The sequence below is a fragment of the Saccostrea cucullata genome, unplaced genomic scaffold (assembly GCF_032062105.1).
Source record: "Saccostrea cucullata isolate Sc308-1 unplaced genomic scaffold, CSIRO_AGI_Scuc_v1 ctg724, whole genome shotgun sequence".
Taxonomy (NCBI): Eukaryota; Metazoa; Mollusca; class Bivalvia; order Ostreida; family Ostreidae; genus Saccostrea; species Saccostrea cuccullata.
The window spans coordinates 80594-105132 of NW_026917996.1; the positions used below are offsets into that span (position 1 = coordinate 80594).

A 24539-nucleotide genomic window follows, 5' to 3' on the forward strand; every position below is an offset into this window, starting at 1 on the left:
GCGGAGTAATATGCTGTTTCTAAGGGGAAAACTTTTTAATAAAAAATAGAACATAGTAGGTAAATTTGAGCTAAAATTATTTACATAAACCGTTGCACTCATGAAGCTGATGATTTTTCTTTTCTGAAAGAAAAAAAATATAGCTCTCGTTTTTGCGAGACGCGAGTATCCTAGACAACAACAATGGCTGCCTACATTGGTTTATGAATGAAGAAATATTTTTATTGCCCTTTTTTTGCTGTAAGATACTGGCAGTGGTGATTCTGCATTGAAACAGGTATGGTATTTACAGTAAGTTTTGCAGATAAGAAACCTAAAAGTCTGTAAGGAACTCCTGATATCTTAATTTGCGTTAATCAGGTGCCCGTTACAGGGGATATGTTTCAACTTTCAAGATGGTGTAAGTGGTGTCTAGTATTGAGTGTTCTTTTAGTGTGGTCATAATGGAAGCGTAGAGACTGTTTGGGCAGGCGAAGTTGTTAATAAATGCCACAGGAATTTGGAAATGAAAAAAATGTATTTATATTGGACCAGGAATCAACCCTGGAACCCTTGCATCACTGTACTCGGTGTAGTCAGGTGCTCGTTTAAATAGTCCCCCTCAACTTTTCTACATAAGGCAAATAAAGGTAATTTAAGAAAAACCAAACTGGACCCCTATTCGATTGATGTTTTAGGTCAGGCGTGATACCACAGATGTAGTTTGGATGCAGATTGTGTTAATTTGCTATGATGAAAACCATGAATGTACCCCATATATGAGTGAGAGTAACATGTTGATGGTGTGACCGTTAGGATAAGTTTTAATTTTGACCAGGCTCATCATATCACACGTGACATTTGGTGCGTCTAGACTCGGATGTCACGAGACGTCTTATATATGTTGCATTACAAATCAAAGCCTGAAAATTGCTGATTTTAATGAAGAATCATTTTTATTGAATATTTGTGTGCAATATATTCATTAAGTCAAGGCAAATTCATTATTTGTTTAACTTTTGTTTGTTATTCTTGCGAGATTGTAGCTTTACGAAGTGATGCATTGATGCAAAATTTCTATAGAATGAATGTGCAGTAGAACAAATTTTCTCTTTGCCCAGTCGTTGTCATTATAGAGCTGGAAGTGACAATTAAGCATCACTTTGCAATGCTCACTGTGCTCACTATTGAAATGAGTCATTAAACTATTCGATAGAGAATAGTGCTCTACCTCCTGAGCTATCCATGGTGATTGGTCCCAAACTGTAACATTCATTCCTCCTTAAACATGCTTTCAAAGACACAACTCAAGTTTTTATTTACACCTGGCAGGACTTTACCTGCAAGTGCAGGGGCTTGACAATGGCAGTAAATCTGTAACAGGAAAGAAGAAAAAGATGTAGGGTATTCCAGATAAAACCCATGCATCACTAATCAGGTGCTCTATCTACTGAGTTACCCACTCATTACATATTAAAAGACAACATTTGTTTAGGTATGCTCTTAAATCTCAGATTGCCTAGGTTTAGTACAAATTGCCATCGTGACCTTGTATTTTATTTTCTGATCAGACCAATATTGGGAGCTTCTGCTGCTTCCTGTAGCAAAATATGGACACTGCCATTCTTCAATTTAGGGGTACCCATCGCTTTAAGAAACTCCTCTTATACCACAAAATTAAATTTTGAATGACGCTTGCACAGAACCTATTGAATTCATGCCTCACTGTACCTCTAATTCTATTGAGTTTTGCTTTGTTATATGAAAAATGTCACAAAGTGTTTATGACTGACCTTGAAGTTGTGTTTTAGCTTCATTCTAGCATGATCAAAGTTTTCACTCTCTTCTTTATGCTCAATTAACTGCCTAATTCAACAGTCATTAGCCAATCAAAATTGCATATTGTAAAACAGTCATTAGAATGATTCATATTCATGTATGAAAATTGTTATTACCCCCAATTTATTTTCTCGGTTTTTGTAGGGAAGAAATTAAAGGAGAAAAATGGTTTTAACAGATCTTCCATTTGAAAGAAATGCCCTCATACACAGCAGGTACAATGCAATCTGTCGACCAGGGAGTGCTCCACCATTTAAGGCAGATGAAGAAACTCACAGGTCTTCTTCCAAGGACTATGCAGCTTTCCTCAAGTAAATATAAAAATGTTGAATGATTTATTGATTATTAATCTGTTAATGCCAAATTAATAGTATTACAGCTATCTTAAATGCATTGAAGGAATTGAAATTTTAAATCATCTTAAAAACCAATTTGAAAAAGTTTGGAAAATAATTTTAGCAAAAGAATGTAAATGAAAGTCTTTAAAAAGTATTCTAGACATTTTCTTTTTGTGTAATGGGCTAATTAATATACGTTTTTCTTTCTGGTATTTGTAATTGTATGAACATTCAAATAATAATGATAAAGGCAAAGTAAAAAAAACTTAAATACTTAAAACCATGATTATTCCCTAATTTATCTATCTTGTTACTCTTATCATGATTAATAAATATCCATTACAGAGATCAAGAGAGAAAAGTTGGACCAGAGGGGTTTTTAGATTCTAACAGATACTCGCACTCATTCCTTATAAAGAAAGATGCCACTGGACGTCGTAGAGCTGCCAGTGTCTCAGGACAGCCCTCAGTGGTCACCCTGACCTCTCGTATAGAGCAGGATAAAAAGGGCTACCAAAGGCGAATCAAAGTCATAGAGGTAGGCAAAATCAGTCTTGATACAAAATTCAATGTAGGAACAAATTGTTTTATTTGATTAACAAAATACATGTTACTTTACTGGTAAAAAATATCATCTTACAAGCAATAATTTTTCCATTTCTAAAAAATGATTCCTGTTGTGATTATAAAGAGAGGATAACATTGAAACATTTCTTGGTCTTTTTCAATCATAGGATCATATGTGGCAACACAAACAAGAGGAGAGGGAACTAAAGAGAACAGAAGGGGATATCATTAAAAATCAGAGGGCAGTCAGACACACGCTCAGAGACTTTGAAAATGGTAATGTCATTCTGTTCAATGTACTGTAGTTAAATTTATATAAAATATTTCAAATCAAATTGTAAGAGGTTTTTAATCCTCTTCCTCTTTCCTCATTGCTGTTCAATTTTGCTTTTTTATCATTCTGTATTTTTTTTTCTCATACCTTTATTTGTCATATTTTTCTGAAATTATTTGTATGGAGTTAACATGATAATTTTTTCTTTAGTCATATCAGATGTTCATTTAAAATGACTGAAAAATGTACCATGCTCTTGAATTGAACATAATTTATTGTAATGTATACATACAATGGGATTTGTCACAATTTCTTTTAACTTAATTTCACCCTCTCCCTACATGTGACATCTATAAAGTTTGCAGTTGTTTTTATATGCCTCTGTTGACAGTATTTCTAAGCTGCAAGAAAATTAGTTATATAGTTATATACAATTGCAGTACAAAAAAAAATGACAATGTTTTTAAATCTACCAATCCAGTCCATCTAAGACATTCCCACTGGACTACTGGCTTATTTTTACAAAGCTTTTAAAGCCATTATGTAGAAATATACATGTACATTCTAAATGAAGAAAATTTGTGAGTATTGATTGCAGAGCAAAAACGCAGCAGAGCCAGTTAAACTGATTTTTCAATGCATAAAACAATTAAGTATTTTTGTTACCTATTTTTAGCTATAAACAAGAAGAGAATGGCAGAAGAGAAGAAGCTTAGTCAGGGGCTGGAGAAATATACAGTGCTTAGAAAAGACCATGTACATAAAAAAGAAGAGGTGAGTTAGAAAACACAGAGAGTCAATGTTGTCATATTGATGCCATAATTTTTTTTATTTCAAGTGGTGCATATGATCTATGTTTTCTTTTTTTCAAATCTTAGATGGCAGAGATTTTTGTTAACAGCTGAAGCTTAATCTAATAGCCTGGTTACAGGGTGGATTTTTTTTCTCCTTAGGTGAAAGTCTTTGTATGGTTATTTTTTATCTTTATTTCAGAGGACCAAAGAGCGTACTAGGAAAACTATTCTTGAAAATCAAGAGTATAGCCAAGAGAGTAGAAAGGCATTTTTGCACTTGTAAGTGTTGACAGTACTAAGTGCATGTTTTGATTCATAGCTTCTATCATTTTACGCTTGAAATTTCAGTTAACAAAGAATCGCACACAGAATAATGTACATTCTAACCAGGCTTTCAAAGATCGGGATAGAAAAAATCAGCTTGCAAAGTAAGTTTGTGTGATACGTGTAATCAGGTGAGTGACGGTAAAAAATTATATTAAAAAAATCTTCCTTTAAATTACAAGAATAGTCTTCCAGTTTCTTGCCATTTGATGCATTATGGGGAGTATAGGTATATTTTAACCTGATAATAGGTTATGTTAGGCTCATGTTTTGCATTGATATGTAGAATCTTCAAATTTGTCAGAAGTGTGGGGGGGGGGGGGGGGGGTTGGTCATTTATTTTTTAAAGTACTATACCAGATGGGCTACTTCCCATTATTTTTACTAGCACTGACCATCAAAGCATTAACTCTGGCCAAACTTCTAATAATTGAGAATTTTAATTTAAAGGTAACTTTTGAAACCATCATATTTTGTGTGTGGCAGTATTTCAATAGGTTCCAGCCAACTGAGCCTAGTTCACGTACATTTTACACAAACAGACCACTTATTTACTGGTACTAGACTTGTCTGTTGGACTTTTCTTAGTGTAAAACTCTATGACTAAGGGTATGTTGTTGTCCTGTAATTGTGGGTCATGATGACTGTTTTAAGTACTTTTAATAGCATTTGCCATGCACAACCATATCAAATACATAATTATTTTGCACATTGTCAGCATCATCAAACAGTCTGAGTTAATACAACCTAACTGTCTATTGGGATTAGTGTTAAAAAGACCTTAAGTATATAGATCATGATGATTTTTTTAAGCAGGTATAACTTTTCCTTCAGGTATCTTCATTGTAAACTAATGTTTTTCAATTTACCAAAATGTGCAAGTAAAACTGTGAATAGGCCAGCTAGGCAGCTAAGTCATTTTGCTGATCTTTTGCTGTCTTCATGGGTCATCATAGTCACATATTAATAATCTTCTTCTAACTATATTTGCCAAAAAGTGGCCTTCATTGAAGGAGATTCAGTTCCATTTAAATAAAAATCAGGACCCTGTACAAAGGGAAAGACATGTTTATGTAATTGAAAATACTGCAAAATGAAGTAGAGTCAGTAAAAATTGTTCTTACTAAGCAGTGAGATAGGAAAAGGATAAAACTTGATTAAAAGTTTCATGTTATATATATACTGATAAAGGTTCAATTTCAGCTTGTTCAAATTGTTGCAGCTGAAAGGAAATAGGATGAGGACATCTTTTGTACATAGAAATGCATACATGTAGGAGAACTCTTTAAGGATTTTTTCTCAACTACTCCTATGCAGCATTACAAGTTTTTTTTTTTTGTTTGACAGGTCCGACTTAACCAGGCAGTATAAAGCTAAGATGAGTGAACTCGAGCTGAAGAGAATGGACGTTATGAGAATGAGCTCCGATTACGAGACCAAAATGAAAAAGAAGGAGGTATGTACTGTATAATGCTTCTAATATGAAAATTTTGAATTTGATCCCAGACTCAAACTTGGTTATTTGTTATCCTATATGGACGTTTGGTTGATAAAAATAGTTACTTTTTTTGTGTAGGAGGAACAGTTTCGACTGAAGCAAGAATTAGCTGACCTTGCAATCAAACTAAACATGGAGGCTCAGAAAGGGAGAAAACAAAAGTTTGATATGGAAAAGTAAGAATGATCTGATATTAAATTAAAATTAATCAGATATGAGCATAGATAATGATTTTTTGCCAACCATAACTTGAATTTGTACATATCAGTACGTAGTGTATTATTCAAAATGTATTCTATTTTTTCAAAGAACAGTGATCATTGATTATTTCCTTTCAGAGAAAAGAGGAAGGAGCAAACTAAAAAGATACAAGAGGATTTAACAGCTGAGAAGACTGTAGAAAATAAACTAATGTAATTTTTTTTAACCTAATTGTCTCAGCACATTTACATAGTAATTTAATAGATGTATACTTTAAAAAATTCAAGCTATATCTAAAATTGTACCATTTCTTAACATGTTTATTACCAGTAATTAGCAATTTTTGCAAAGTCTAATGCACAAATTCAAATATCCTGTCTATAGGAGAAGTGATGGTGATACAAAAGCAGCAGAATCAACCAAAAGAAAACTCAGTGCTGATCTTACTGTAACTAAATCTCATCTAGACATCAAAAAACGAGACGGTAAGAGTTATCTTCCTTACAACACTGCTTCTCATGCATCCTATTTACAATAAATGATTAGAGTGTGAATTATGGTATGTGGACATTTCTTTTGATTTCATCCAAAGAATCTTTGAAATAATTTTCTGTCAGATAAGAGAAAAGTATCTCAAACAAGCACATGTGTACCATGTGTTGTGTCTGTTTACAGAACAAAGACATCTGACAGATACTCAGTTTAGACTTGTAGACAACTCTAACATACAGAAACAGTTAAATGAAGCTGCTGAATATGCAGAGATGGACCTTAAGGCAAAACAAATAGATAAAAATGTAGAGGTAAGTCATTTCTTATTTATTGTACCCTTATTTTGTGAAAGTAAAGGGAATTAAATTTCATTTGTATGTCAGTCCATCTATCATTCTATTTATCAGACACAAGAACATTAACTTAGGTCATACTTTTAAATGAGAAAATATAGAGCTTTCATATTTTACACTGTGCATTATCTGTGACAAGACTTTTCCAGATGAACTCTGATTTTAACCTGTATCAGTGAGGTTTGACCTAATTTGAAAAAAAATGATTTTGGTGATGACTTTTTAAATGAAAGAAGATTTAAAGATTTAGTGTTCCTGTTTAACTCTTGCATTATCCTATTAAAAAACATTTAAAAGTGAAGTATGATTTTCGACCCCTTGTCCTTGACCTTTAAGTTTAACCAACTATTCAAAATATTAAAATTGATTATAACTTTTGGATGAAGAAGATAGGGCATTCATATTTGATATGTGCATTACCTATTGTAAGACCTGGCTCTCTGAATATCCCATGATTTAGAACCTGTAATTTTGACATTTTACTTACTTTTCAAAAATATTACACATTGATGGTAACTTTTGAATGAAAGAGTACATGGTTTGCATATTTTACCTGTGACAAAACCTTTCAGAAAGAACTTGATTTTTTTATCCATGATCTTGAAGAAGAAGTTTGACCCATATAAAAAAAATAACTTTGGATGTGACCTTTGCTCCAAGTGAGACAGTAATTTCTTTCACATGTGCACTACATGTACTTTTGACAAACCCTTGAAATTTTGGAATGTATATTGATATTTTACCCCTGGACCTTCAGTTTAGCATTTGATGCAGTTTTGAGAACCATTAATTGTTACCATAACTTTTAGTAATTCAAAAACTAGCTTCAATTTATAATGTATGATTGAGGGTCCTATGAATGATAGACAAGATGGTTAAAATATGCCAATATACTTGCACCCCAACAAATACGATCTCAATAGCCTGAAGTTCTCTAAGTAAGTATTATTAAACCTCTGTATTCACTCATGTTCAGAGTGTTTTCTTATGGTGGTATTTTTGAAAATACCCAAATGAATTTTATGAGATGCTCACTGCAAAAAGGTTGACCATTGTTTTTCATAGACACTTAGGTTCTATACTAAATAAATTACATATCTGAGTTATCTCCCTTTTGTTGAGTATTCAAATAAAATAGAAAAATAAATATAATAGAAAAATAGTTTCAGATGCTCATTCTTTTTTGGTTTTATACAGGTCATATGGAAATGCTGGTAATGATTTACCCCATTTTACTATGCATGACTGATTATGATTTGCATGAGGTGTACTGAACTTCTATTGTATATTCTTGGTATTTTTCTCAAGTTACTTTTCTTATTCTTGTTGGCATGAAAGTTAAAGGGTCTATTTGGGTTCAATATATTTCTGTAAAAAAAGCATTGATTTCTGTAAAAGAGAGTTAATCTATATGCATGACTGTTACACATGGGGAGATATGTTGTATCTTGTACTGGATGTTGGCTGGAATAATTAGTGGAGAAAGGACATATACATGCACATTTAAGGAATGACTCTAATTCTTGGCCATATTATCGAGTATAATCTGGTTTGGGTCAGTTTACGCTTTATAATCCGTGAAGCGGATGATAAAAAAGCATAAACTGACCCAAACCAGATTATACTCGATAATATGGCCAAGAATTAAAGTCATTCCTTATAATTTAATTTTAAAACAATTAAACAACTTTTAATGAAAAATTGTGCTGCTTTTTATAAGTTCAAATTTACCGCGCAATAATACAACCGTAGTAACAGAAGTGATTTGAAGCGAGGGGAGGTAATAATTGATACATAGATCTAGCAGCCATGATGTTTGTTTACAAGAGGTAAGAACGAGTAATTGTTTAAAGTTGAAGGTACATTTATTAAATTTGGAATTTTCCATGGAGTCCGAGGACTGGAAATGAGGGGATTGCATGGATATGATGATTAAGCTGGTCGTCAAGGGGGTGTGTCCCCATACCAAACCAGATTATACAGAATGTTTTGAGTTTCTTTTTGGAATTCAACCAATGAGAGGCGAGAATACAAACAAAATTAAATTATTTATAAAGAAAACTTCTAGTTTGAAGTTTATAGACTTATATAGATATGGGAAGGATTAAAAATTCCACACAGATCTGTGGGTAATCATGCTTGTGTGAAACTGAGAAAATTTACCTCGTAAATAAAAAAAAATGATTTGTTCTTTCATCCAGTTTATTTTTTCTAATTCTTGATTAAATGTATTATTTACCAATCAAGATGTTTTTCAAATTTATAATTTTTTAACTGAACAAAAATATACATATTTGAAAAAAATGTTAGAGGAGCTAAGTTACATTAGATTTGAGATTCATTTGGTCAGTTTCAAGCATACTGTTGTAAAAGAATTAAGAAAACAAAAACAGTCCAATAAATAACTAAGTATACACCCCATGCATAGAGTCTTTGAAAATTTGTTTAACTTCAGACCGTGAACTGTGACACACAAAAGCTCTAATTAGCGACTCAGCTTGAGTGGATTAGGCATTTGGTGCATTTAGATTTAAAACTAGGGTTAAAGCACCGAATTCAAAGGAGTCACATGTCCAAAACATTAATGGTTTCCGATCATTTGGAACCTTTGTCCATTATCCCATTTGCTGTTTTTAGCCTCTTTTTTTCTTGAAATGAAAGTCAAGTAGATTTCTTTTACCCTCACAGGTGCAAGATGAGTTTGAAACTTTATATGGTGGTAATCTTCTAAATGAACACCCGTATGACAGGTTGTGTACACTTCTGTGAATGGTAATTACTCTCATTAGTCTCGATAAGTCATCTCCCAGTCAAGGTTGTGCAATCTCTAAGGAATAATCTTTGTCCCACACGTGGCCATAAAATTTGTTTGTTTGAATATATGTTTGTCAGGGATTCTGAAGGTTTTCTTTTTTTGCATGATTGCTGATTATTCCTCGTAGCTAATTTGTCCAAAATTGCAATATTTGACGTCATCTCTTAATATCCTGCTGAAATATTCCATTCAAAATTATCAATATCTTATTTTGCATGTTATTTAGTAAAAAAAAAATGAATGCCATTCACCACCAAATACACAACTTTGCATGTTATGAGAAATTAAGATGCGGCAAGCAAAATTATGATGAGCAAAACATTTTTGTCTGTAATTAGTAAATAGGTAAGATTCTTAGGCAATCAGGACTTAAAACAATTTGTGAACACTTCACATTTTAAACTTCTTCTCCAGAACCATATTGAACCAATTTCAACAAAATTTGCCACAAAGTATTTTTGAGTGAAAAAGGTTAAAATTTGTTCAAATGAAGGGCCAAGCCTTCTTTCAATTAAGGAGTGATTCCAATTTTTGAAAATTAAATGGTACCTTTTAAAAGTCTTTTGCTCAAGAACTAAGCATGGCCAGGATTACTTATATTGAAGTTCCCCAGTTTGAGAAGATTCAAATTGTTGAAATCTTGACCCCCTGAGGATAATAGAGGCCACAGAGGGAGCATTATGAGTTTAGGTTTAAATTTGTTTAAATAATGACCCCAGGGTAAGATTGGACCATACATTAGAAGATCATAGTTTTACAATGGAAACATATATTTGGGGGAAATGCAGCTGATGAACAGCAGGGCTGAAGTTACTCAAGTGAGCATTGTGGCCCACGGGCCTATTGTTTATTTTATTATCATCAGAATCACTAACTTATTTGTTAACGAAGTAAAAATAACAATTTGTGAACCAATCCAATCACTTTAAAGATTAGGAGATAAAATTTTGACATTATAATCGTATCAGAATAAAGATTTGTTTTTCTTTAAATTAAATCGGAACAGTGACTAACAGTATTCTAATTATCAACTTTTTGAAATTTTTTATGTAAGAGTTGCACTTAATTTGGGCAAGTTTTGACTCTATATGTTTTTCCATGTGACCATTCCTCAGTTTGTAACATAAACAAAGCGTTGATGTCAGAGAGATATACAAGACAAAGCAGGACCGGTTCCATTAAGTGTTTTTGTTATTTTGACATTTTTCTCTTCAGGAAGTGAGGTTGGTTTCTATGTAGACCTGGCATTCACAAGCACAAAATCAGTTTTATATTGCCCTGGCTGGAACATCTGATAAGCATAGGATTTAAAACTTCATGTTAGGCAGATTCATTTTGCAATTAATTTACACTTAAATGCATTTATGTACAATTTATATTGGGCTTACTTGGTCCTACTTTTGCTATGAATGACTAGAAAATAAAGGCCGATTTCTAGATCCAGTCCGTGTCTTGCCGTATAAGCTTCATATTAAAAACATGGGCAAATTTTCATTCTTTCACACAAAATAAAAGCTCATTCACAATTCAGTGTGTATTAGATGAGTCAATAAATGATATTGAAATATTCCATGTGTCAAAGGTTTATATGTCGGGTAAGTGCTTGTTTACCAAAGGAGAATTTTGGGGGTCATCTTCCATATCAATTCTAGACATATTTATTCAAGGCTTTAAAATTGCACATTCTGTAGTGAGTGTGTAAAGGTTAAAAAATATATGCATTTCATCAAACTACTTCATATCTATCAAATATTTGGAATGTTCTTGATTAAGATGGCTGAAAGATCATGATGATACCCTATAATTACTCGGTAATTGAAATCCATATACTCTGGCCAGGAAGTAAATTTTGATATATAAAAATAAAATCAGGTCTTGTTGCAACATTGGCTGTAAACAAAGTTTCCTGCTGACTTGTTATTTTTAAATTATATAAGAAACAAGTGCTCTTATATCAAAAGTGGTTAAAACTGAGCCACCCCCTAGTCACATTGTAGTAACTACTAAATAGCAGTTGTAATATGTAAACTTACACCTTCATAGCTTTACAAGTTCCTATGATTTATTGGGTTGTTGCATATTTCTCATTTCAGAAGTGTATAAAAGAATTTTCATAGCATATGTATCAGATTTTATGGAACTCGTAACTTAAACTTGTATGATTAGCCACTTTTCTTATCATAAATGTGCATTTTAACATTTTTTGACAAGTTTTGAAGATAACCTATGATCTAAATATTCATTTCAGGCTCATAATATGAGAAGAATACATTTAATGAATTCATCATTGAAAGCCAGAAAAGAGAAAGGTGCTCAGCATGAAGAAATCTGCCAATCTAGATTCAAGAAGAGATTCAATGATAAACAGCGCTTAGAACATGAAGACTCCCTCAAGTTTTTCCAGGTACGGTACCGAAGTATTGCTGTTGAATTTACACTGAATAATTTCATTACAGTTATTCAAGTTTATTATCGAAAATTGGAGAGAGCAGATCGAGATGCATGAAGAGAAAAAATGAGAGTTGGACAGGGGAAGGAAAAGGGGTAGCAATGCAAGATGAATTTTAAAAAGTGTTTAATTTTTATTTTAATTGTTTTGAGTCAAACATTATGTTTATTTTTATTATTTTGAGTCAAATTTTCGAGACTTATAGTGACTTGGAGCAATTGCATTTTATAAAAGACAGATTTGTTACTCCTCTTTCCAACTAGTATGGATATAATTCATGAATTCCATGGGTTGTAACTTCCCAGTAGAAATGCTGATTGCCTTCAACTTCAGAGTCATAAAGAATTATTCTATAGAACCTGTTTGTTGTCATGTCACTTTCTTTCATTATTTAAAGAGAAATGGGTTAAGGTCTTATAGTTTGCATACAATGTAGTTATCGCAATCAAATCAAGTTTTTAGAAAGATATTTATTTAAAAAATAAGAGAAAAAAAATGAATGTGGTTAAACTTTTGTTAAAAAAAGAAGAGCTCATGCAAGGTTGGGCTTTTTAATCCACAAACGCTCAAGCTAATAATCATCCTAGGTGGTCTAAACAAGCATTCTGTACAAGTCCTATACAAGGATTGACATTTTTAAACAGAAAATAATAATAATATGAAAAAGGAACAAATAGCATTTAAACCACAAGATGTTCTGAGTTGAAAAGACTTATTATTCAGCATTTCTGTAGAAATCATTTAGAAATTTGTTCAGATTTTTTTAACATAAGACTACTTGTTAATTTTCTCAGCATGCTCACTTCATGGATGAATGCGTATTTTTGTACTGCATTAGAAAAATGCTAAAATTTCATTGAATGGTGGAATTTCTTACATAATGTTAGTATTTTATGAATGACAAAACGTGTAATTTAAAGGAAGTTTATGTTAAAAATGGTGACTGTCATTCAAATCACTTATTTTATTTTTTTTTTCTTGTTCCTTAAATATTGTATTTCAGCTTTCTTCCCTGTCTTAACATTAAGTTTCCTTATATATTTTGAACACAAAAGTTGATTTGATGAGTTGTCTTATCACAAAGCTCAAAATTTGATGTGACTCAGAATTGTAATATAAATGGTTTGTCAATGAATCACTAAATCTGAAATTTGTACTTTTATGTTTAAAACTTTTTTTTTTGAAAAAAAAAATGTTTGAAAATCTGTAGTCAATCAAGAAAATGAACAAGAATTTAGAATTAACATGTCATACATGTTTTCTATCAAGTACTTGTATATTTATTCATTACCAACCCTAGTGTATTCATTTTCGAATTTTTAAATTTATTGAAAAGACTAGAATTTAATTAGTATTAAGATATGGAAATTTTTTCCTCAGAAAATGGTGACAAAGGGTGATGATATGGAGCACTCTTTGTACAATAAGATGAGGAATGCCGAGTACGCTCGCCAGAAGCAGGAGCAAACGGTCAGACGAATGCAGCAGCAGTTAGCGGAACTCAAGAGGAAGAATGCCATCCGAGTTAAAAACGAGCTCGCTGAAACTCACAGGGAAGAGACTGAGCTTGAGCAGTCACTTGTACGAGAAAAGGCAGAACTGGACAAGGTGAGCAGCTCAGATTAATTTCTGAATTTGTCTATCACTGAAGTACATGCATGTCAGATAAAGGTTGGACTACAATTAAGACATTATGTATTCCATTTTTCTTCTCCTTACCTGCCTTAAACTCAAAAAGGATGTCATGAAATCCAAAGTACCGGTATTGTGTAAAGTGTTAAATTTTTTTAAATATATGCATTTTTAAGTGCAAAAATATGGTTTATCTTGATGTACAAAACTAAAACATCTTTTGATGGATTAAGACACGATGTCAAATACTTGGACCACAAATAGAGATACACTACTCCATTGCAAACAAAAATGCAAAATACAGATGAACAGAGAGTTGGATTGTAACACACTTTACTATCTGCCCCCTTCACATGGAGATAATGCTCATTACTTATAGACAAATACTTCAGAGAATATTTTTATCTGGCTGGAATTATGTTCCTGCTGTGATGATTTGCTGACAGATAACTCCTATGATCTGTGTGGCTTATGGGTTCCTTGTTAATCCATTTGGAAGCCAGCAGAAGTCAATGATATGCTAGCATTATCTTGGTTGATCAAGTACATAGGGGTAATTTTCTGTAGACTTCCATGAAGTGCCATTGACTTGTGTTTTGCGTTAATGGACAAGGGAAAAAAATAAAAAAAAACTAAGTAAGAAATGTTTTAAAAGAAATGATTGTATAGAGCCTTTGAACATAATAATTGATCTTTTAGTCTTAATTTAACCTTTTAAAGTGAAATCTTGTATGGGGATAAAAGATAAGAACCATGTAATTAGAGGTATTTTTTACATTTAGTGAACATTTGGGGGTAAAATTTACAAGATCAAATTATAGAGAAAAATAAGTTGGCAAGAAGCACTGTCCTCTAGTTGCCATTGGTGAATCTGTTTTCTTGTTTTATCTGTAAGGTACTATTAGTACAGAACCCACAAAGGGTAATTGCCAAAAGCTTCACAAGTAGCTGGGTTATCGAAGCCATCAGCTCATGTTTTGTGATAGGGACCATGATCACAAAGTGTTTGAATTTGTACAAAAGTTGTGGACATACCTATCTGTAGGGCTTTATGTCCATTCACAGAAGGAAAGTGTCAAATTTTAGCTCTAAAGAAAAACAGTTTTTTTAATTAAATCTTTATGAGTTTCTTTGAAATTGGATAACAATTAGCACATTTGATACTGGTAAAGGCTACGTTTTAGGTTTCCGTGCTCATGTTGTGATTACTATCGTATGCCCTATCCTGAACTGTTAATGATTTTTGAGTTGATCTTTTACAATGAGATTGCTTTATCAAAATCATCTTATCCAATCACAAGGGATATATGGCTGTTTGAAGAAGGGAAAAAATACTGAAAAATATGATAACATTCAACTTTTTTAGGTCTGCTTCAATCTTGAAATAACAGGGATACCTTTTTAGTCTGCTATTTTTCAGAAATTATTCAGCCTCCATTTATCCATATATGTTTCAAAGGTTTCTTTTTCTATGGGTATGTGGGGAGGCATTATGTCTAACTGTGGGTGATGGGAACTTAACCTACGGTAAATCATGTCTTCTTTGCGGTAGACTCTACAGGGGATAGAACAAAATACTGGTACATAAATCTGTGGCATTTTGATAGAACGTATAGCCATGTCTTGCCTTTTATGTTGTAGGTGACAATTTTGAAATAAAAATGTATTATAGGATGTCATAAAACTTAACATGGTGTAGGATTGTCTTTTGTCCTTTTGTAATGGATAAACTGCTATGTGTCACATAAATAAAATGTTGTACAGAATTTACATTTTTAGGTCACCTGAGTAAACTCAGGTGACCTATTTATTTTTATATCTTCGTTCGTGTTTTTCGTCGTACGTCGTGTCGTTCGTAAACTTTTGAACATTTTCAGCTTCTTCTCTGCAACCACTGAACCAATTTCAACCAAATTTGGCACAAAGCATCTATGGGTGAAAGGGAACAAAAATTGTGAATTTATATCCCTGCCCCCCTGGGGCCTGATTGGGGCCAAAACCACTAAAATTAATGCAATCTTTGAAAATCTTCTTCTTTACTCCTGGACATCAAGCAGTCAAACTGTTTGCATGACTGTAATCAGCATTGAGTCCTCTACCAAAATTGTGAAATTCATGACCCTGGGGTCAGGGGTTTTAGTGCTAGGGCAGGGCTAAATAAGTAGGTAGTGATAGTGCATTATTTCTTTGAATATATTTTCTCTGCTCCTGGGTATTATAAACCAACTAAGTAGTTGGTTATGAACAAAACCAAAATTGTGAATTTTATGGCCCCAGGGTCAGGGGTTCTGGTGTTAGGGCGGGGCTCTATTGATTATATACAGTGAAAATACATGATTTCTTTGAAAATCTTCTTCTCTGCTCCTAGGTATTAAATAAACTAACGAAGTGCATAGTTAATATACAGTGCTTTATACCAAAAATTTTATGGCCCCAGGGTCAGGGGTTTTGGTGGGGGGGGCTTTATAGATTATATAGTAAAAATACATGAATTCTTTGAAAATCTTCTTCTCTGCTCCTAGATATTAAATAAATTAACTAAGTGCATAGTTATGATAAGAATGAGTGCCTCTATCAAAATTGTGAATTTTATGGCCCCAGGGTCAAGGGTTCAGTTGGGGGGGGGACTCTATAGATTATATAGTAAAAATACATGAATTCTTTGAAAATCTTCTTCTCTGCTCCTAGATATAAATAAACCAACTAAGTACATAGTTATGATGAGCATGAGTGCCTCTACCAAAATTGTGAATTTTATGGCCCCACAAACATTTTGGTGTTTCTATTGATTATATAGTGAAAATACATAAATTCTTTGAAAATCTCCTTAGATGCTCCTAGGTATTAAATAAACTAACTTTGCATAGTTATGATGAGCAAGAGTGCCTCTACCAAAATTGTGAATAATTTTATGGTCCCTGGGTCAAGGCTTCTGGTTGGGGGGGGGGGGGGGGGGCTCTATAGATTATATTGTAAAAATACATGAATTCTTTGAAAATCTTTTCTCTGCTCCTAGGTATTAAATAAACTAATGAAGTGCATAGTTAAGATGAGCAAGAGTGCCTCTACCAAAATTGTGAATAATTTTATGGTCCCTGGGTCAAGGCTTCTGGTGTTGGGGGGGGGGGGGGGGGCTCTATAGATTATATTGTAAAAATACATGAATTCTTTGAAAATCTTCTTCTCTGCTCCTAGGTATTAAATAAACTAACGAAGTGCATAGTTAAGATGAAAGAGTGCTTTTACCAAAATTGTTTTTATGGTCCCAGGGTCAGGGGTTCTGTTGTTAGGGTGGGGTTACTATTGATTATGTAGTAAAAATACATAAATTCTTGGAAATCTTCTTCTCTGCTCCTAGGTATTAAATAAACTAACTAAGTACATAGTAATGATGAGCAAGAGTGTCTCTACCAAAATGTGAATTTTATGGTCCCAGGGTCAGGGGTTCTGGTGTGTGTGTGTGTGGGGGGGGTTCTATTGATTATATAGTGAATATACATTAAATCTTTGAAAATTTTCTTCTCTGTCTCTGGGTATGAAGCAGATGAACTACCTAAATAGTTATGATGAGCAAGGGCCCTAATCTTCGTATGGGTATTCAGTACCCCTGCAAGGTGATCATGAATAATTCATGAATTACCTTGAATTTTTCATGAATTTTATTCATGAAATGTTCATGAAACGTTCATGAAGATCCTATGAACTTATTAGTGGGCATATTTAAATCAATAAACCAAGCTTAGCAACTGCTAAGTGTATTGTTATGATGATCAATGGTGCCTCTTTCAAAAATTGTGAATGCTATATAGCATCTGGCTTAAAACAGAAATCAAATTCAATAACTGGAAAGTTGTTGCAGAATGCTCAGGTGACCTATAAGGCCCGTGGGCCTCTTGTATCAACAGATTTTTTATTTATTTTTATATCTTAAATGTTTTTCTCAGTTGCTGAAACTTTAATTATACCATTTGGCTTATATTTTAAACACATAGCTTAAATTTTGTATTTATATCAGACTTGGTGATTTTAGCTTATCAGCATTATTTTGCCAGCATTTTTTTTTCCTACATCTACATTAAGATTTAGAGGCAAGCACTTTTTATTTTTGAGAGCTCTGTTTTTTCTTGTTATTTTGTGAGAGGGTCTGCAAACAAAAATTTCATTTCCCCATATATTTTATTAGTTTGAATTATATTCAACAATACCAAAACTAAAATTTGAAAATTTCATCTAAATGCATAAATACCAAGTACCTATACAGCAAAAATAAAATGTCAAGAAAGTTTGGTGATCTACATGCAGTAATACAAAGTGGGATCTTAATATACACTGTTTATATAGAAAAAAAAATGCAGTTCATATTGCAAGCAATGCATGTTTAATGAGAAAATAAAATAAATTGTATTTACATATAGTGTTTGAAAAATTGCATGGTATTTCAGTCATGCTAGGTGATGAAAACTTCTATTATCAATCTATTATCACATTATATCTCGTATTTTGTGAGGTAACAATAAGACTGCACTAAAAGATGAATACAAGCAGGTGTTAGGGATATCTCATCACGTATAATACAAACATTTGCCTTTCTAACATATCGTGAGAAAACATAAAACTTAGAATCTGTAACATCAGATCCTAATCGAAGGATCAAATGATTTCCATAATAATACGCCTTGTACCACTTCAAGAAAAAGCAACTTACACATTCATTCATCTTTTTCACAACTTTCTGCTATATGATAATTTGACAATTAGGTAACTGATTAAATTTTGTTTCTTTTGCTATCGGCTGTGCACCTGTGTATAAAGAGAGCAAAACTTATGGTGCTCTCATTTGCCATAAGAGCCTGTAAGAGTCTCTTAAAGTAGCTCAAGGGATAGAGACTGATGATTTTTTTGTCAGAAAACTTGTGTTAAAAAACCTGCGTAATAAATACCCTTCCTCATTTTTTTTGGGTTAAGTCTTGATGTTGTTATTTGTTACTATTGTTTCTAGAATTTGTGCTTAAAGTCTGAAATATTATTCAGTTACTTTCAGTTCTAGAACTTATGTTTTATCATGTAAGTATTACGATATCATAATAATTTACAACAAATAGGATTTTTTATGAGAATATTTTGAAGTTTTTACAGATTCTTCTCCTTGATGCCATTCATTCTGTAATTGTTACATCAGTATGCTTGAGGAAATCCAAAACAAGTGGAGAAATATGTTACTTGTACTAAAAAAAATTGTGTCTAAATTCAAATTACATGTGGCGTCAAGTTGTCAAATGATAGGGTGGGGATTACCACATAATTCAGCAAACATAAAATTGAGATGTAAGTCATACGTAATCACCCCGTATGTCAGAAATTCTGCTGATTAAAAAGATTCGAAGCTCTCCCTAAATAATTACATTTGGCTAGTTACCTTTATGAAATATTTTTTTCATTTAGAAATACAAATACAGAATTTAATGATGTGTGTATTCAGCATATTATCTCATTTCCAAATAGAGATCACAGGGCTTAAAGTACACTGGATTTATTATCACATCCTCTATACACCGTGATAGAGGGGAAGTGATAATTGCGTACCATCAGAGGTGTAGTTGTAATTGTAACATAGGAGTGTACACATTTTCCTCTAATTCCGTTTTTTTTTTCTTTGTTATAAGTTCAAGAAAGACGGGGAAAGATTTTCAACTCCCATCATTTTTTTGAAACATTTAAATATAAAATCCTCTTTTTATTGATCTTTAAAAGTCATTTCATCTAGAACTTTCATAAATCATTATAGCTAAATTAAATTTATTTGCAACGAACTGTGTCAATAAGCAGTTTGTAGTTTGTATCAGTTAGATTGACTAAATATCATATGCATGTTAAGTTAGTAATAAAAGTTTTACACTCATTCATATATTTCAAACACACCCATGCAAGCAGAAATCAAAGCAAATCATTCATTGAAATTTATTACTTAATACTTGATTTATCCAATGGCTAATTCGTCACTCATCAAAGAGAACCAAAATAAGTAGTACAGTATCTTATTTTACAGGTGTTTTAAAGAGTAATAAAATTATATAATGGCCATAATTTAGTAATATAAAATAAAGGATGTAGAAGTTACACAATTTAATTATAGGAAAAAATCAAATCATTGTAGAACATCAACCACATGAATATAAGTTTTCCTTAACAATTTTTAAAGTCAATTTATTTTCTCATTTTGTATTGAACCATTTTTTATGTTTTTGTTCGAGTTTAAAAATAAATCCTTTTTGAATTCCGCAAAAAGAATTTATACTCCCAAATATATATCCTTGAATTCCAAAAAATCAGTGCGTAAGGGTTTTTTGCAAATCCTAAGGCTTAACTTTATCATCGGAGAATCTATTTTAAAACATTTAAAGTAATTTACAACCTTTAATTCATTTACTGGAAAGATAAGTAGGCAATAAGTTAAGGTATTGTAAATTTATGATAAGGGGAGATTTTGTTCTGAAGTGTGATCAACTCAGTATAATGTATTGTAATTTATAGATTATGTCAGCTTCAAGTTGTAGAAGATCACTCCAGCTATAGAAAAACAGGTCAAATACTTGAAATGATCACAGTAACAACTGTGTACTTATTCCATGTACCCAAGAAACACCCTCTATTATAGCTTATCTACAAGGGTAAGGCTAAACTTCAACCACTCATACGGCTGATACAAGGAACAAAGATTTAATGACATTGGTGTTCTGGGACAACCAAAGTTTACCAGCTCTTTACTCTTTTAACCATTATTTTGAAAGGCTTTAAACTTTAGGAACTTGGAGACCAGATGTGTATTGAACACTTGCTTTATATGCTGTGGTTAAGTGAATATTTAGACATGCTTTCGTACATATATACAGTATGTGTACTGGAGGCACAATGGTCTTGATGAATTACTTCTCCGTAACTTAAAAATTCTCTTTAAATTTTTTTTTTTAGAAAACTTTTAAAGTATTTTAAACATATTATGATAGGATATTTAGATTGTCCACAATCTAATCTGAGTATTGTATCTTCAGTGACATTTGTATCGGTGACATTGTGCCTCAGAACAATTTGTTCTCGGGGACTTTGATGGTTTCGATGATCTAGATTGTGTCTGTCAGTGATGTAGGTTTATATAATAAAAATCTTGATTCATTGTACACAAAATGCCATATGAATCCCATAAATTTTTCAATCCATTCAGATTTTACATCAATATATTAGCATAATTTCAATATCCTTCATTTAGGCTGCTTTTCTGCATGTAGTATTTAGATTGAGATTATATCATGTTTATGAAAGATTAAAAAGGTTAAGTACCACTTTAAAAATTTCAAAGAAAAATCAAAACTTCAAAGTCAGGTATTAAAGTTTTAACTCAGTGAGAAATTGAAAGGGAAATCCTTTTTGAATGAAGGAATATTGAGTCTATAAAAATGAACACATTAATTTTGGTTTTGTAAGAAATCATTTACACTGGTTTTGTGGCCTTTTCAACACATTTTATGAGTAATTTAGACAGCATTTTCCTCTAAAATTATTTTGGTCCATGTGCTTTTGAAAGGAAATATGTTATTGAAGCTGAATACTTTTTAGCTAACCTGAGCAGAAAGCTCAAGAAAAATTTTCTGATCACATTTTGTCAGTTGTCCATTTGTTATGTTTTCATTTTCCTTATCTTCTCCCAAAACCACTGGACCTATTTCAACTAAACTTGCCACAATGCATCTGTGGGTAAAGGGAATTCAAAAATGTTCAAATGAAGGACCACACACTCTGCCCTGTCCATGATCTGTCTAGCTGTCTGTCTGTTTGTCTGCAAAAAATTTAACCTTTTGCATAAGTCTTATTAGTTAGAGCTAAGGCTTTCTAATTTTACATATGCATTCCTTGCTACAAGAGCTTTCTTTGGGTACCAATATATTTGACCTTTTGATCTTGATCTTGGAATTTGACCCACTTGCAAAAAAATAGACCAACTTTAACCTTGGAAATAACTTTTGAACAGTTAATGCTAGGGCTTTCATACTTCACATGTGTATTTATTGTATACATGTACATGTATTTTTTTAGAAGCAGGTATATCATTTAATCCTAGCTGATAAAAAGAAAATCTGTTCTCAGTTTTAAGAATCGCACAAATACAAAAAAAAAAAAAAAAATATATCAGAAATATTTAACTATTTTACTTCAGCCTTTCATCTACAATCACTTCTCAATTGTCTTCAGTGCAAGTTATTTATTGAAATTTCATTGATTTGTGTTTTTATGCCGACCACATTTGCCAGAAATTTTTCAGATTTAAACTGAAACTGTTAATGGCTCTTTTTTTTTATAATTTACATGAGCTGATCTGTAATTTATACCCCTGTTTCCCTAATTACCATCACAATTTCTAGAGATTTGTGATTTCATTGTCTTGAAATTTTCTTTTAGCAAATCTTTGCTTCATAAATTTAGGCATTTACCATTATTTTTGTTGCTACAGGTGCATGCACAGAGAGAAGAGAGTTATGAAAAATTGCAGAAACATCGGCAGATGTTGAAAGAAGACAAACACATCTTAATGGAGCATGAACGGGAGCACAACAGACTGCTTCGGATAGGAGCAAAAACAGATACAGCCACTGAAGCTTACTAAGCTGACTAGACTGTTGACTGTTATTGGTTCAAAAGAAGACTGGCTGGTACCATTTTTACCCCAGGTCCTGTGTGACAACTTTACAGTCATCCAAGCATTTTGTATACATTGTCTTCATGATGCTAACCCAGTGTATCAGTTGAATCAGGGTCACTGAAGTGTTTTGCTAGGGGCAGGGTCATCTGAATGTTTAAGAGTTGCATGAAACCTGTATTGTTCCCTTTCCTCTTGATTCATGGTTGAATCTCTTGCAAGTAAACTGAAAGTAAATCACAGTCATAGTTTGCATTTCACAAAAACATAGGAAAAGCACAACCCTGAGAAATTTATTCTAGTCACCAACGTTCACAGACAGAATTACAAACTGGTCATTCTATCAATTCTATAATTGGTGGCCCTAAATTCTGTTCAGATTTAGTTATAATATTAAGCACCTAATTGGCTTTTACAAAAGAATTGCTTAATGTACTTATGAATTGATTAATTCATTTGCATTCTAATGGTGTGTGTCTTGTATGTTACTTATCTTACTTAAGACATTTACCCTGTACAGGATATGTGAGTTCTTTTCAAGTTGAACAGGAGAGAATCATTTTAACCATGATGCCTTACTTCTAGTTAAGGGTGTCAGTTTTAACTTCTAAAACTGGCTTTTATTGCCATTTTTTTGTCATTACAATGTTGATTTTTTTCTTCAAAATTGTATCCTCTTTTAATTTAATCTTGTTTGCAATACATGTATGTTTTACGATTCAGACAGAAATTATATAAGTATACTATTGGAGAGACATTTATATGAAGTTTAGAACCAAAAAATTTTAGAATTGTAAACAGATATAGAAAATAATATAGAATGTGTGAAAATGGATCAGATGACCTTAAAAATTGACTGGATGTATTTTGTCACTTCTTTTTTTTTTATGTTGAATAGTATTCAGGTGTCTTTACACATTTGGAAGTGTTTGGTGCTAGAAATTCAGGGACTTTTGCCCTAAACTGTCTCTAAAATAACCTTTTTTAGCACATCTGGTTATCAGTGAGAAAAAAAGATTACAAAAATACATTAGCAACTTGCAGTTGTGTATATAATCTGGAATCGGAACGGATTATTTCTGGGCAACAAATTCATATTTACAAATTCGCACAAAGTGATCAGAATTACAGTCTATAATCTGTCTCCTAAGAGATGAATAATCCCATAAATTTAATTCATGTTATATTTAATGTAAGTATTAAAATGACACAACCACAATTATAATGTGACAATTTGATACAAAATGTTTTATTAGACAGTCAATTTGGTGACAAAATGATGTTTTAATCTGCATTACTGGTAAATTCATGGGGTTTCAGATGTCCTAATAACACTACTTTAATGGGGAAATGAGAAGATAAAGTGATACTGATTTAATAGTCAGTCTAGAATTGTGTTGTTTGCATACAATGTTACAGGATATAAGAACTGCCTTTTGTTGAAGTTTTGTTGCCTTTTTTTAATGCATGCTTTAAAATATCAGTCTCATTGTGGTTGTTCTACATATATTGAAGAAATCATTTTTAATGGGAAAATCTTTTTACTGCATACAGATACAAAGAGAAAAGTTTATGTTGTGTTTTAATCCATGAGTAAATCTGTATTTTGATTTATGTGGATGAAGAATTTTTGTCTGTATATTTTCAATCACTCTGTGCCTCCATGTCATGTGCCAACATAAACTAGATCTGTCTTGGGATTTCATTACAAGGCCTTTGCTTTGAAGATGATGTTATTTGTGATGTTATACAAAACACAGTAATTACTGTTTACTGATTTATGTCACATTTTTATTTTCTGGCTGTGAGAATTTATTTTTATTTTGACATACATATCTGTGTTTTTTTTTCTAACTAAGCATACTCTTTACCTTGTGTTAAAAATAAAATGACTCAACTTTTTAAAATTTATACTATTGTGAATTTTTTTGGGTCTAAATTGTGTGCCAAGTCATCATGTGTGCCAAGTCATCAAACATTTTTACAGTAAGTACGATTATGTGACTCTATATTGGACGGTGTGCTTATGCACTAAGAAAATAAAGTTGCATGTCGGCTGGGTTATATGTCTTGTAAAATGCCAGAATGCAGTCGCTTTTAAGTAAAATATTCTTTTTCTATAGCACATCATTCTACTATTTCTTTAACCCAAGTAAAAAATTTGAAAAATATGTCTCTGCATAATGGTAATTGCAGAACTGTAGCATTAGGGTTTTATATACCCTAGGTATTAGTCTCTGACCATGTTATTGTCAAAGACTAATATATAAAACCATAACTCTACATGTACAGTTC

General features: G+C 32.3%; 1 protein-coding gene across 2 annotated transcripts; it reads left to right on the top strand.

The window, feature by feature from the left end:
- The first annotated feature begins 100 nt into the window (after positions 1-100).
- LOC134228899 (trichohyalin-like) lies at positions 101-24329 on the top strand. Of its 2 annotated transcripts, none has more exons than XM_062710700.1 (14): positions 101-277; positions 1963-2129; positions 2502-2694; positions 2891-2999; positions 3674-3771; positions 3991-4070; positions 5463-5571; positions 5692-5789; positions 5952-6026; positions 6199-6299; positions 6490-6617; positions 11723-11878; positions 13304-13531; positions 22059-24329. In XM_062710700.1, exons 2-14 carry the CDS (start codon positions 1984-1986, stop codon positions 22209-22211), a joined length of 1674 nt encoding a protein of 557 aa, XP_062566684.1. In that variant the 5' UTR covers positions 101-277; positions 1963-1983; the 3' UTR covers positions 22212-24329. The 2 variants fall into 2 exon arrangements, with proteins under 2 accessions (XP_062566684.1, XP_062566608.1); XM_062710624.1 differs by lacking the exon at positions 3991-4070 and adding an exon at positions 4140-4219.
- Positions 24330-24539: the final 210 nt, after the last annotated feature.